The sequence below is a fragment of the Stenella coeruleoalba genome (assembly GCF_951394435.1).
Source record: "Stenella coeruleoalba genome assembly, chromosome: 14".
NCBI lineage: Eukaryota > Metazoa > Chordata > Mammalia > Artiodactyla > Delphinidae > Stenella > Stenella coeruleoalba.
In genome coordinates, this window is record NC_137160.1 from 19,102,491 (window position 1) to 19,116,231 (window position 13,741).

The 13,741-nt window shown below is 40.3% G+C and overlaps 1 protein-coding gene across 19 annotated transcripts in view; it reads left to right on the forward strand.

The window, feature by feature from the left end:
- TCF4 (transcription factor 4) overlaps positions 1-13,741 on the forward strand; it is a gene marked incomplete at its 5' end in the record, with an annotated part of 357,231 nt that overhangs the window by 171,103 nt on the left and 172,387 nt on the right. For 15 of the 19 annotated variants that reach the window (XM_079941979.1, XM_079941981.1, XM_079941978.1 and 12 more), the window contains one exon: positions 8,516-8,580. In XM_079941979.1, the coding sequence (XP_079798105.1) occupies positions 8,516-8,580 (65 nt within the window). Of the gene's footprint in view, positions 1-8,515; positions 8,581-8,603; positions 10,507-10,538; positions 11,089-13,741 lie in introns of those variants that run through there. The other 4 variants (XM_079941967.1, XM_079941968.1, XM_079941966.1 and 1 more) reach the window with 3 other exon arrangements.

The following is a 13,741-nucleotide window of genomic DNA, read 5'->3' on the forward strand; positions in this document are numbered from 1 at the left end:
AGTTTTACATGAAAAACTATTACGTATTTCAAATAAAAAATAAGATTTCAAATGCATATGTTGTTTCTTCAGAGGCCCTCACAAAGTCTTTCATTGCCTTGGTTATACCCAGTCACCATAGGCACAAACTGTAATAAAAATATAAAATAGGGCAGGCAGAGCCATTAAGATCTTATTCACATAAAACCAGTGGTAAGTTACGCATTAGAAGTAAGTTGACCGATTTCAGGGTTAGCCTTAGTCCCTCAGGCCCCTAGGGGACCCTTGTACAAATTGCTGATTCAGAAAATCATTACTCTGGTGGCTCAAGTGGCACTTTAGTGGCCTTAAAGAGTTATTTGACACACCTCCCCAAAGAGCTAAGTTATCCCCATGATTATGTTGATTAATTGCACACTCTGTGGAATTAGTGTTATTTTCAGTGAAAGATTTTCCTGCACTGGGAAAAGAAAGCATAAAACTCACGGGTTCTCATTTGATAATGTGTGCACTTCTCCTAAGAGTGACACCGAGGAAGAGGATGATTCTGGCTTTTGTTGGTCTAGGGTAGGTGAAATAATCTATAAGGCAGTACTTTCATTTTGCATTGAGGTGGTGATTTTTGGTGTCCCAGAGGGTGGTCACTCAAAATGTTTACCAGTTCTAATATTTTCATCCATCAAAGGACTCGAGAATGCCTCTTTGACTTACTACGAATTGAGGAGAGGGCTATGCTACATAGTGAGAAAAAGACAGGTGGAATCATCTTTGTTACCACAATAGAAACCAGTAATACATCTGGAATACTCCAAGAAGAGGCGGCGTATTGTAAAAACAGGCTTTGGTACAGGAGTTGGTAATTTATGTTCTAGCTTCGTCTCTTAATATCTGTACAACCTCTCTTATTTGTTATAAGTGGGTTACCCTTTCTGAATTTTAGTGACCTCTTCTATAAAAATAGGGGTTGAAATGCCCATCTTTCTGAATTTTAGTGACCTCTTCTATAAAAATAGGGGTTGAAATGCCCATCTAAGGAATTCTTAGGATGTTGTTATCTTAAATAATGTAAGTTAAATTACTTTGCACACTATATAGTGCTTTGCAAATGTGAGGGCTTTAAGGAGAATTGAATATTGATTCTAACCATGTTCAGAATCGCCCCAAATACAGAGTTTGGGTGGTGCCTCGAGATACTCTTAAGTATATCTGGAATTTTGGTACACTCGCTGCTTTGAAGGCAATGCAGTGTCTGGATGAGATGGGGTGAATCGATGACAGAAAGCAGCCCAAACTCATAATTTTCTGAGGTCAGAGCTCTAGATCATTACTGAGTGTTCTACTTTGATGATTTAAGAACATCAGTGAAAGTGAGCACTGATGCTAGTCTTTCCTGGGAAAATGGCTTGGCCCCTATTTCCCATCATCCTTTGCTGCAAACTATGTACCTGATCACTTTTCCCCAAAATTTTCTTTCTGTTCTCAATTTAGGAAGAGGGGGATGAAGAGAATTTTCTAGGCTGTGGAATGACTGTTTTATCTGCTGGAATTGAGTCGTAGCTCTTTTAGCATGACATTTATTAAATTTGGATTTTTAAAATGCCTCCTGGTATAGTAAGATTCTGCAGGAGAGAACCAGTGGTCTTCTCTGAATTTTAGAAATCAGGAGAATAACGTCAGCTTCTGATTTCTTGTAAAGCCAGACTCCCACCTCCAAGCTAGAATCAGGGAAAATTAAAGTTGACGGCCAGTCAGAACCACAAAGGTGTATCTGCATGGAAACATCACAACAAGACAAAGATGTTTTTAGGTCAATTAAAATAAAATTCAAATGTTAAACTTATTTATTTGATAGAATATTACCAACATATATTAACCCAGTGCATGCTTTGAAATGTTAAGTTTTTTAAAGTAGTAGTTTCTCAGATTCCTCTGAACTTGTGTTAATAGGCAAAAAGATGGGGCAGGTATGTGTATTCAAATAAATTTGGGAAAGATTATATTAAATGAAATTAAATGTCTCCACTGCAGGACTTCTCAGAGGCTTTAACATGCTAGGATACAGTGTATATTTCTGCCTGTCAGGGAGGGATATAGACAGCTTGTAACATTTCCTGGGCCTTTTGATTTGCTTCCCTTTTGTTTTTTGGAACCTGTTGTCGGGCTACTATTCCACAGAAGACACTTGTGAGCGATGTTGTGTTGTCCTATAATTTTATATATATATATATATATGTATATATAATATATAGTTTTTTTTTTTTGCGGTACGCGGGCCTCTCACTGCTGCGGCCTCTCCCGTTGCGGAGCACAGGCTCCGGATGCGCAGGCTCAGTGGCCGTGGCTCACGGGCCCAGCCGCTCTGCGGCATGTGGGATCTTCCCAGACCGGGGCACAAACCCGTGTCCCCTGCATCGGCAGGCGGACTCTCAACCACTGCGCCACCAGGGAAGCCCCTATAATTATATTTTTTACTTTCCCTCTTCTCTATGCATTGATATGAAGTCACGTTCTTCACATATGGAATGTGTAGAGATGCAGTTTGCTGCCATGTTTTTGTCAATTAGTTGTTTCCAGTTAACTTAGAGATGGTTGCAGTTTATTGTGTGACATCACAGGTTCTGGTGTACATCATTTGCACAGCTTTAAAGTACCTAGAGACCTTTTAGGAATAAAACACCATGTAAATGTAAATTATCACCACCTCTAAGACACTTTCATTAATTTCATATCAAATTCATGAGTGTTTTGAGCTCTGGGATTTGAGTCTTCAGTATTGGGCTTCTCGCTTATTTGTAGATATTTTTTTTCAGAGTTTAAATTCCAGCAGCACAGAATAGCGCTAAGAGGCCAGCCATGGGAATCAAACTGGCAGGATTTGAATCCTGGCTCTAACGCTTACTGCCTTTGTGACCTTGGGCAGTTTTCTGTATCTCAGTTTTCTCATCTGTAAAGTGGTGTTTATATTACGTTGCCTCACAGGGTTGTTGTGTAGATTGAATGAAGCAATCTACGTAACCCTTTTGTGTAGCGGGTAATACATGACAAGGACTCAGGTATTCTTACGTGGGCAAGAGAGGAAAAGGCAGGCGCGGGAAAGATGAAAGAACTGTAAATTATAACCTCATGTATATTTTTGGAACCACCCTTCCCGTTATTGTTTAATGAAATACTCTTTTCAATATACCCCCCAAAATTATAGGGTAACCAAAGATGGCTTGGGGTTGGGGACAGGGACGACAGAGATTTATTCTGATTCACACGCGGTTGTGATGAGTTCCTTAGTCTGGTAACAGGGAACAAAAGGCTGGTTCTTCGGTTTCCAGAATGAGGATTAGCCATGAAACAGCCTTGCTGGGTATTGTCCTACAGCATCAGATAATTTTTTTATCAAGGCTTTTCGTAGGATAATATGTTCCACTGTACAGGTGCATCTTTTTCAGTGGTGGGTGATATACCTACCGTTTTTTAAAATTTATTTTTATTTTTTTTAATTTATTTTTGGCTGTGTTGGGTCTTCATTGCTGCACGCGGGCTTTCTCTAGTTGCAGCGAGCGGGGGCTACTCTTTGTTGCGGTGCACGGGTTTCTCATTGCAGTGGCTTCTCTTGTTGCGGAGCACGGGCTGTAGGTGCGTGGGCTTCAGTAGTTATGGCTCGCGGGCTCTAGAGCACAGGCTTAGTAGTTGTGGCGCATGGGCTTAGTTGCTCCGTGGCAGGAGGGATCTTCCCCAACCAGGGATCGAACCCGTGTCCCCTGCAGTGGCAGGCAGATTCTTATCCACCGCGGCACCAGGGAAGCCCCCCTACCATTCATATGTAATGTTAAAAGTGGCCTTTTAAGAATGAAAGGCTACAAACCCAAACATGACCTTGTTGTTATCCTACTGGTCAACCACCCGTGGGATCATCCATGTCACAGCTTATCTCCAGAAATAGTATTATGGATAAGTTGTTCTTGCCTGTCTCTCACTCCTTCCAAATGGATTAGAACTGTCCAGGTGTAGTAATCTACTGAAGGTGATACTTCTTAGGTGTATCCCTGTGAGTTAATGAACTTATGAGACCAATTTTTTCCTTCATGTCATATTTTCATTCTCATCCAATTCCCATGACATTCCCTTACAATAGGATACCATGGATATATTGGAAGAAAAATTAGAAGTCAAATGGAAAATTATGTAAGAATATAAAAGTATTAAATTTAGAATTAATAGATATTTGTTAATCATACTCCCCCTAAATTAAAAAAAAATTTTTTTTCCTTATCCTTCGTGGGGCAGCAAGATAAAGAACAACTGAATCAATCGGCAAAAGGATTGGTCTTTAAAAATCATTGGAAGCAGCTTATATTTTCTGCTTAGCTTGAGTTTTTTGAGGGCAGAAGAAACAGCAAGTGACTCCTTTATTGATTGCCCATTGGTGCCATTTTTAATAATCAAATTTAAATATAGGTTTTAACAGCTGATGATGGGTTCAATTTGGACAAAACACGTGTTGACTTTCCTGATTGTTTGCTCACTGTAGATGCCGACTTGTTCTAGAGAAGGGGCTGCGCGTTGAGCTCCTTTGTCTCTAGAAGGGTTGATTGACAGATGTTGTGTCTGCTCATTTACAGCGTTTTTCTTGCTTAATTTAAAAAATTGTGACATAGTATTACACGTTCCTTGTATACATCATTTTTGCAGAAGAAAGTTGTTTAGCCAATATGTCGACTTAGTTTATGAAATCCTCTCTTGTAGCTTTCATTCAGCCTTCAGTGTACCCCCATTAGGTTAGATTATTCGTTTCAGGCACGGCAAATCGTCACCAGCAACAAAATTTAACATTTGGTCCTTTTAGGTATAAAATGAATCAAATGCTTGATAAGATTTGTTCCTGGTGTATATTTCAGAATCTCCCCCGCCCCTTGGTGGGCATACAACAAATGTTACTAACGGGTACTTTTAGTTTTTAAAATATGGACAACAGTACTCCATGCAGTAAAAGACTTGAGCGATTAATGCTACCCTTATGCCTCTTTTGAGTAGTTTTAGCCATGGGGCTTGGCAGTGCCACCATTGTCTTGGTGCCAAAAAATGTCCGCAGCGGCTGTCGCATTCTAGTACCGGAGGGTTGTCTCGAAAATTCTGCAGTGAACACGCCGGGTTTGTTCATCACTGCTATCTCTTTTAAATATTGGAAAAATAGAATCTTGAGCTCTTTCAAAGCTCCGTTGTGATTGTGGGGACGGGGGGAGGTCGGTGGCGAAGGATGGAGGAAAGAAGCTGTCCGCGCCAGCCAGTGGGTATAAGTGACAAAAATCCATGCCTGACACAGAGTAAACACACATATTTAGGAGCTTTTGTGTTCGCGAGCACAGATAGTTACTTAAGAATCCTACTCAAACATGTTATCAGCGCTCTTGAGAATTTTATTATCTGAAACAAATGTTCCCGGACATTTTAAGCGGAAGACCGACATCAAGACCATAGCTAATTTTTAATGGACAATTTACACAAAAGATGTATATTTTTTTCCCTTGGAAATGAGGTGTCATTGTAAAATGGCTGCTTTTTGTCATTAGGAAATTAGAGGAGTAGATATGATAGGTTTGAGAAGGTGCTTGCGTTTATCCACAGTCCCTGATTATTTTGCTCCCAAACAGAGGTTTGGGCTCTGAGGACAGATTTATAGTTGAATTTGCGAACAAAAAGATGTAATAAAGTTAAAGGCTTACACTATCAGAATGAAATGTGTTCACTCAGGATCTGTGGAGCGATCTATTTGATGGTAAAAGTGGATGCTACAGATGAAATCTTTACAAGGAGCATAATCCTTAAAAAAAAAAAAAAAAAAAGGAAAAAAAAAAGTGCACCTCCCAGCCTCCTGCTGGCTGCGCTGCCTCTTTGGTACCTCACAGACTTCGACAGAGTCCTGGACGGGTGCCCATTGATGTCATGGAAACACTCAAATTACTGAGAATGATTCATGTCTATGCTGGTCTCTTATCCTCCCCCACACAAACAGGAGTAGATTTTTAACCCTGACAACTTGTAATTTGCAGTGAGTTTATTTTTGTATCTGGATAAATATTTTTTAACAAGCAAAATTAAGATTAAGCAGTCTGTATGTGATATGATAGTAAAGAATGCTGGGGCTTTGCAGCCAAGAGTACTTTGGGGACTCTGTGCAGCATGAATACATACTCTGATCACCCCTCGCTCCCCTCCTCTCCCTTCCTACACCCTGTTCTTTCCAGTCCACCTCTCCCTCTCTTTATTGCCCTCCCTTCCTCTCTCTTCTCTCTCCCATTTATTCTTATTCATGCTCTCTCTCTCTCTCTCTCTCCCCCTCTCTCTCCTCTCTCACATCCTTACTATTTGCATGGACCCCTTTTACCTTTAAAAGAATGAAAGGAATAGACCTAACTTTATATATATATATATATATATATATATATATATGAGTTGAGACAAATCCTAGTAGGAAAATTCGTCTCTCCAGGTCTATGTGCTGGAGTTGAGTTGGGAAATAATGCCAGGTGGTGAAATTCTATAGGGGATAGCTTCAGTAATTTCTTCTAGAGAAAGACATAGATAGCCTTTCTTCCTTCCAGTTTTTGGAGATTACCAAAACAGGACACTAGATGTTCAGATTCCTAGGAAGTCAGAGTAAATTCTACCTCATCTATCTTCTTCCTGTCTGTCTGTCTGTCTGCCTTTCTACTGACCTCTCTACCTGCCTTTCTATTTGCTAAACAAGTGAATATTATGTCAAAGTGAATCATGTTGTGGTTGTATGGAAGCTTTGTAGATGCGAGAGCTTCAGGAAGGACGTACATCCTTTGATAGCTCATAAAAGGTAGAGTTTTTTTCTGTTATCTGTTAGTAATATTTATAAAGAGAAGTTAAAGACTATAAGTAGCTTACATCTGACTTACACAGAAGAGTAAATATGTCTTTATGACCATTTATACTTCTGAAACAGGCAAATGCATCTATTCTTTAATGCAAAATCCTCATACAGTGAAAGGTTATTCTCTTAGACCTCCCAGGACTGACACTGCTTGAGATGGTGTCCTGTTTCATTGGAATTGAAACTGGTATGGGCATTGATTTTCTACTTTGCACTGAACACTATACCAGGAGTTGGGCGGGGGGAGTGTTTTCCCAAGTTTGAGATTCACTGAAGTCAGTGGAAAAGGTAATACTGGGGAAGAGGGTTAATGTTAAGGCTCAGGTTTGGCTTTCTTCAAAATCATCTTCCATTTTACATATATAGTGACTTACATACAAGGTATGCCTTTGACCAGATATAAGATTTATCAAAGACACATTCTTTGTGTGGTGTCAGGAAGGCATACTCTAACAGCATTGTCATTGAACTAAAAGATCATAATGAACACTGTTACTTCTAACATTTGTCTTAACTTGAGTCGAGGGGGGAAAACTTGGGCATTGTAAACTTCAAAGGATCCATTCAGCCCCTCAAAATACTAGTTTTGAATTTTCCCATTGGAGAAAAGAATAGTATAGTCCTGGGTAAAGAGGACAATGTACCTTAAGCTCTAGTCTTGAAGGAAAACAGTATCCTTCAGTCTTGGGTGGGGTGGGCTTTGTGGTCTGGGCACGTGGGCGGCACTAGCCCTTTTTAATGCCCTGGTATGGATTGTTTCCTGTAAGGACTCTTTACATGTCAGTAGGTGTATTCTACTGCTTAGATCTCTTATAATGTGGTTTCATTGTCTTCCTTGCTGATTGTTAAGGCTCAACATACTTTTAAAAGAAACAAATGAGCAGCCTTGATTTTTACCCTTAGATATGGCCAAATAGCATCTGAGCCTTTATCTATCTCTGCAGAGCAGTCTACAGATAAAAATTGGGTTGTTAGAATTGACACAAGACATTGACGTTCCATTATCCCTTGTTCTACTGGTAGAATCTGAAGCTGGGTTCAGAGTGGGCAATTTTTCAAAAGCCCTCTTTCCCAAATGTAAATTCCGTGATCATCTTTATCATGATGGACTTTACTCCTGGGAAAGGGAGTTTAAATAAAAGAGAGAGAGAGAGAGAGAGTCCCAGAATTTTGAATAGTTTCTTTGCTTTATTCACCATCTGGAGAGCCCTGATTGATTAGCTTTGGCCTCACCATTAAGTGTCAATATAATCAATGGGAATGACTAGGCTAGGGTCATTACATAGATAATTTGCCTGCTGTGTAAATAAAAATGAAATTGTTTAAATTTTGTGAGAGAGAAAGAAAGTGAAAATAAGGAATGACAATTTGTTTGTTAGAGAAAGTGGAGGCCATTGGAATGACAGTTTTTGGAAGTGTGGAGCAGTTTGGCTAAGAATAGGAATGAAGGATATTTTTTTTCCAGTTTATCATAGCCAGAGTGAGGAAGTGTTATTCCCTGTCTTGCTTGCATACATTGCCAGTAGTGCCTACTTTACGTATGTAAACATCGGGGAAGAGAAGTGGATGTCTGTTACCTGGAGGAGATTTTTTTTTTTTAAAGAAAAACACAATTTACACTTTTTTTGTTGTTTCTCTTGGCAGGTAAAACAGAAAGGGGCTCCTACTCATCTTATGGGAGAGAATCAAATTTACAGGGTTGCCACCAGGTAAGTGAGAATCTCGCGTTGGGAAAGGGTTGAGAGAGAATGAACCTGGTAAATCACTTTGTTTTGTAAATTAGATGATGCGTTTTAGACTGTGGCACTAATGCACTGAGAATCTGCCGATGCCTGTCTCTTTTTAAAAAGTAATGAAATAACACAGAGCGTGGAAGTCATAAACACCTCATCGTATCAGAATTGTGTTCACTGGCTTGTTGTTATTATTTTAATCCATCAGCCGGTACCAGTGGCACTGTTTGCAAACCAGCGATCTCGGGTAAAGTGGTTCTATCAAAAGAGTTTATTTGCAATTAAGAACTTAAGAATTTCTTAGCCTGGAAATGCTTCGTGCAGCCATGTGTCAGATCCTGGGTTCGGGTGGCTACTGCCCTAAATTATAGTTTTCATAGGGGCTGTAGGATGTTGTGTGAAAACAGGGTTGTATTGAGGGATAAAAATGTCTGTGAAAATATGATTTGTTGTCCCTTTTTGTTTCTGAATTGTTTTTGGCTGGAAGTCAAGGCCAGCAGGCTAACAGCAAAGCCGTCTCAAGGGAAGCATGCGTGAGCTAGAAAAATAAGAGTACTTTAATTAAATAATAAAATGCCAGTGTCATACAAAGGTATAGCGTGTGTGTGTGTGTGTGTGTGTGTGTGTGTGTGTGTGTGTGTGTCTGGGCACTCTGCATTTGCATACTTTCAACTCTGCAGAGAAAGCCCAGTTCTAAAAATACTATCCAGAGCCAGAAGGGTAAGCTTTGTTTCAAGACAATTGAGTTTTTATAGACGCTTTCTTTTTAATTTCAGTATCGGTACTAATCACATGTTTCAAATCTTATTATTATTATTTTTTTCCTCTAAAGATTTAGACTTTCTTTTTCTAAGGGCGTGGGTTTCTTACTTTGGAAAACTCTGGATAGAATTTAATCATCCTCTTTCAGACTCAAAGCTTTCTAGTGTTTTATTATTCACCCAAACAGAAGCGTACCTTCTTTTCGTGCTGGGAAGGGAATGCTTGCTCTCCTGAACCCTCTCACCCTCCCGTTTTCTTTAATGGTATGGAAAAAAAATCCATTTTGATTTTTTTTTAAAAAACAACCTGTTTCATGGATCCTGGAAAACGTAAGCAAACAGTTTGAGTCATTAAATAGAGCCTGCTCGAGAAGGTTTCCTTTAGGTATCAGTCAGGGATCACGAAAGGCGGAATTCTGGTGGAGTGGTGGTGTTTTGTCTTGTTTTGTTTTTTCTGGATAGATTTGCATTTTTAAAGTTTACTCCTTCGGCCCAGCCATCCATTCAGTCATACTTGGCATCTGAAAGATTGGTTGTGATGAGGTGAACGGTGCTGGGTTAAGCACTCCTGCTGCACAAGCTGCAGAGTACAGTTTATGGCAGTTTGTCTGGAAAGAATTCCGCAGGAAAGAAATTTACAGCCATTCCAGCACAACGGAAACATCTTTGGAATGTGAGTGCAAATGTGCGGGGTAGATAGCTCGGCAGCGAGCCTCCTAGCGCCGAGTCTCTGGTGCAAAGCTCTCAATTCCTGCCGAAGAGCCTGTTCCTGTGTATCTGGTTTCTCAGGGTCAAGGCACAGGCCGTTTGAGTTTTGGGGGAGAAGAAAGTTGACAACATCCTTCCTGTTCGCTGATGGTCATGGCAGAGGTCTCTGTTTTCGACGGGCCTCTTTTTCTGGTCAATGAGAGAATAGGCTTCCTCGCCCCTGTATCCTTTCTTCCTAATAGGAATTGGCGTGATTCCTCCCAGACACAAAGATTTCCTCTGCTGAGTAAGCGCGAGGCCCCTTAACTTGTGAAAGCATCATCCAGACCGCGTGAGTCTGTCAGTGTATGTGCTGGGACACAGACCCTCCCTCGGTTTGTGGGCAACACTTCCCTCGGGTGAGACTGAAGTTAATTTTTTTGGCAGACACAAGGTGAGAAGTGGAAAGGGGCAGAGGGTGGACTAGAGGTGGACGGACTGGCGTGTGATGGCTGAATGTCTGGGCCTGGGGAATGTCTCCTTTTGAGACATTTGTGTCCAGGAAAATTCTGTTGTATACAGGAGTACGGCTGCATCCGCTTTTCTTAAAAAGTCTTCATAATAGAGCCGTGGAGTGTGGAGATTCTTTCATCCTTATTTCTGCTTCGTGATTGTGAGTCTTGCAAGGACCGACTCTCTCTTTGCTTAGCCTGGGCTCAGCAGTGTCCATAAACGGTGTGATCACTTAAGGAGAAAAGCAAAGAGCACAATTTTGGAAATTCCCTGATTAAGGAAATCGGGGCTGGAGAGGAAAAGGGTACATATTTTGAATTTCTGCTTTCGGTGAAATCTGAGACTAGAACAGACCCTAGTGTGTCTCCCAGTGAGTGAGTTTCTCTTGTGCCGAATTGTTTTTTTGAATCCCTGTCTCCAACACCAGCTATGCAAACCCAAAAGAAAGGCAGAGTCTCGGTGTCTTGGGCTTCAAGTCTAAATAGCAGATCACAGCTGAACCGATTCCCCACTGTGTGGCAAGGTGAGTGACTCGTGGAGAGGCAGCTTTTTGTTTTCTCGTGTTTACTACTTTATAGAGATGCTGGATGGAAGTCCTTTAGATGCTGTGCCCTGAGGGGCTCCAAAAACTGCTTTATCGTATTATAACAGTGTGTCCTGTGGACTTCCAGGGATGAGCACTGTTACGTATGAACGTGCTTCTTCCAGTTCCAATAGCCTTTTGTTTGGTGCAGAGAAATAGTGATGGTAAGCAACAGGTAGCCAAATGCTGTCCTGGAGAAATAAATTATTATTTTGCAATGTTTGTTGTTTCAGAATGCATCAGGTTAAAAAAATACATATCCGTCATGTGTCTCTTGAGGATGTACCACTAATAGTGATAGACATGGGACTTTTTAAAAGTGGGTGTCTTAGCTGAGAAACAAAAGCCGGCGGGTTCTTTATTAGCGATTAAATTGTTTTCATTGAAAATAGTAATGGGATGATATGAATTCATTAATGCACTTCCATATAAAATTATCAGAAATGAACTCGGTGACTTTTTCAGCCTTTCAAAATTGTATAGAAAATAAACCCATAGAAACCAAAGTGGCCAAACGGACTTTTTTTAGTTCTCACTAAATATGGCAAAACTAATTTAAATCAAATTGGAGTACGGAAATCACACCCAGGCTTGAAATGTTCTTGCCAAATTGCAACCTCATACTACTTTTTTTTTTTTTACTGGCAGGGAAAATAAAATTTATAATGGAAAGTCTGACCGAAATGAAAATGAGCGGAAATAAAGTTTTTCACAGGATAGTCCAATCTTAATACGATAACCAATAGCTAATACCTAATGGGCCTCGCTGTGCATGACAAAAGGGAAAAAATGTCATTTACTTTTGGCCTCTTTTGCTGCTTTGAATAGGATGTTTGGTGACTGCAAACTTTTTTTGTCTTTCTTAATCTTCCCCGAGATCTACTGTTTTTGAGTGAGGTGGTGATGTCAACACAAATGCTTGGTATTAAGGCAGAAGTTTTCCCCTTAAATGGAAGTTGAGTATTGATTATCAGGAAGTGTTTGTCTTTTCTTTCTGGGAGATAGCTCAAGTCTAAAGCAATGGTTTCTTTATTAGTATCTCCTGGGCAAGGTGTGTGTGTGTGTGTGTGTGTGTGTGTGTGTGTGTGTGTGTGTGTGTGAGATATGTGGAGAGCTGGGCCCTATCTGAGACCAATTAAAATCGCATCTTATGAGTTGGGCCTTTGCATTTCTGACAACTCCCCAAGTGATTCTAATGTGCAGCTAGGTTTGATGATTTCCTAGAATGTTCTATAGGAATCTGCTCTATTTAAAGACTTGTGTTCAAAATCTAGTGTTGCCACTGACCTTGAAAAAGCTTTTAGATTTCTTGCCTTACTTTGATTATTCAAGACATAGGAATATATTGCATATGTACTTCATTTAAAAGGCAGTGAAAATTAGTGATATTCTGAAAATCAGTAAGATGCCTCGAAATCTTTATACAAAACCCCACAACTGAATATCCCAGCCCGTATCTTGTTTTCTCTAGTGAAGTCCAAGGCTCTAACCTTATCCACATTCTTTTTCTTTCTCAGCAAGTAATCAAATAGGACTATGCTGATAAAGTTATTTGATGTTTAGATCTTAAAACTGACGGGATTTAAGAATTAGGCCTAATCTCAGATACCTTTGTTAAACTGCAGAAACTTTGCAGCTGCAGAGGACACGTAAAGGTCTTCTCTGTATGTGATTCAGTGCACTCACAAACCAAGTTGTTTTGGATTCATTGAAATTAAACCTCTGTAGTTGGTTCTGAAATGAATTACACATTTAAGAATGGATTTTCTTCTTTTAGTTCTTTTTATTTTTGATACAAAAAGAACTACAAATTCCTTAATTCTAAAACTTTTGGACCCTTCCAGTGTTTCTTATCTGAAATCAAAATAGAAAGGATATACGCAGAAAAGCTGTGAAATCCTTTGTCTCTTCTTATGAAAATAGCTATTTAGGTCTTGTGGAAGCAGAATACGTGTTGGTTTTTAACTTGGCGTTATGGTTAAATGTTTGTTTATAGTGTGCCGTCATTCGTACCTGGTCCTACGTAACCTTCCTCGGAACCTCTTCCATCCATGTATCTGCCTTAGCGCTCTGCTTTGCCTTCATGGTGCTTTTTGAATGTGCCACTATTGATGTTTGTTGGATGCTGGTCTCCACCCACAGTCTGTAAACTGCCGGAGGGCAGGGGCCAGGTCGGCTCTATCTTGCCCTATATGAATTCTGTACCTGGCAGGGTGAGGATTGTGACGACCTGAGGCTTATTTCCCCAGCATCACTTTTAGGAATCATTCTGAGAGAGTGAAGGCTGAATAGCAGTGTGTGAGAACCATACAGTGAGCAGCGCTTTTTCTGTCTCCGAAAACCAGAAATCATACCCTCTTAAAGAAAGTCCTTTGGAAGCCCTTCCTTCGAAAGTGCAGTGCAGACCCTGGAATGACATAGAGATCAGATCCTGGAGGGTCACTCGTCACTGACTTTCTTGGTGTTGAATCCTAGCCTGGTGGCCTCACTGTTCTAGGTCTGAAGGTTCCCAAAGGAGGGAATTGGAGATGTTCTTGGTTTCCTTCTAGTGGGTGCATTATTGGAACCAAAGGTCAGACTCCAGGCCTGTGGT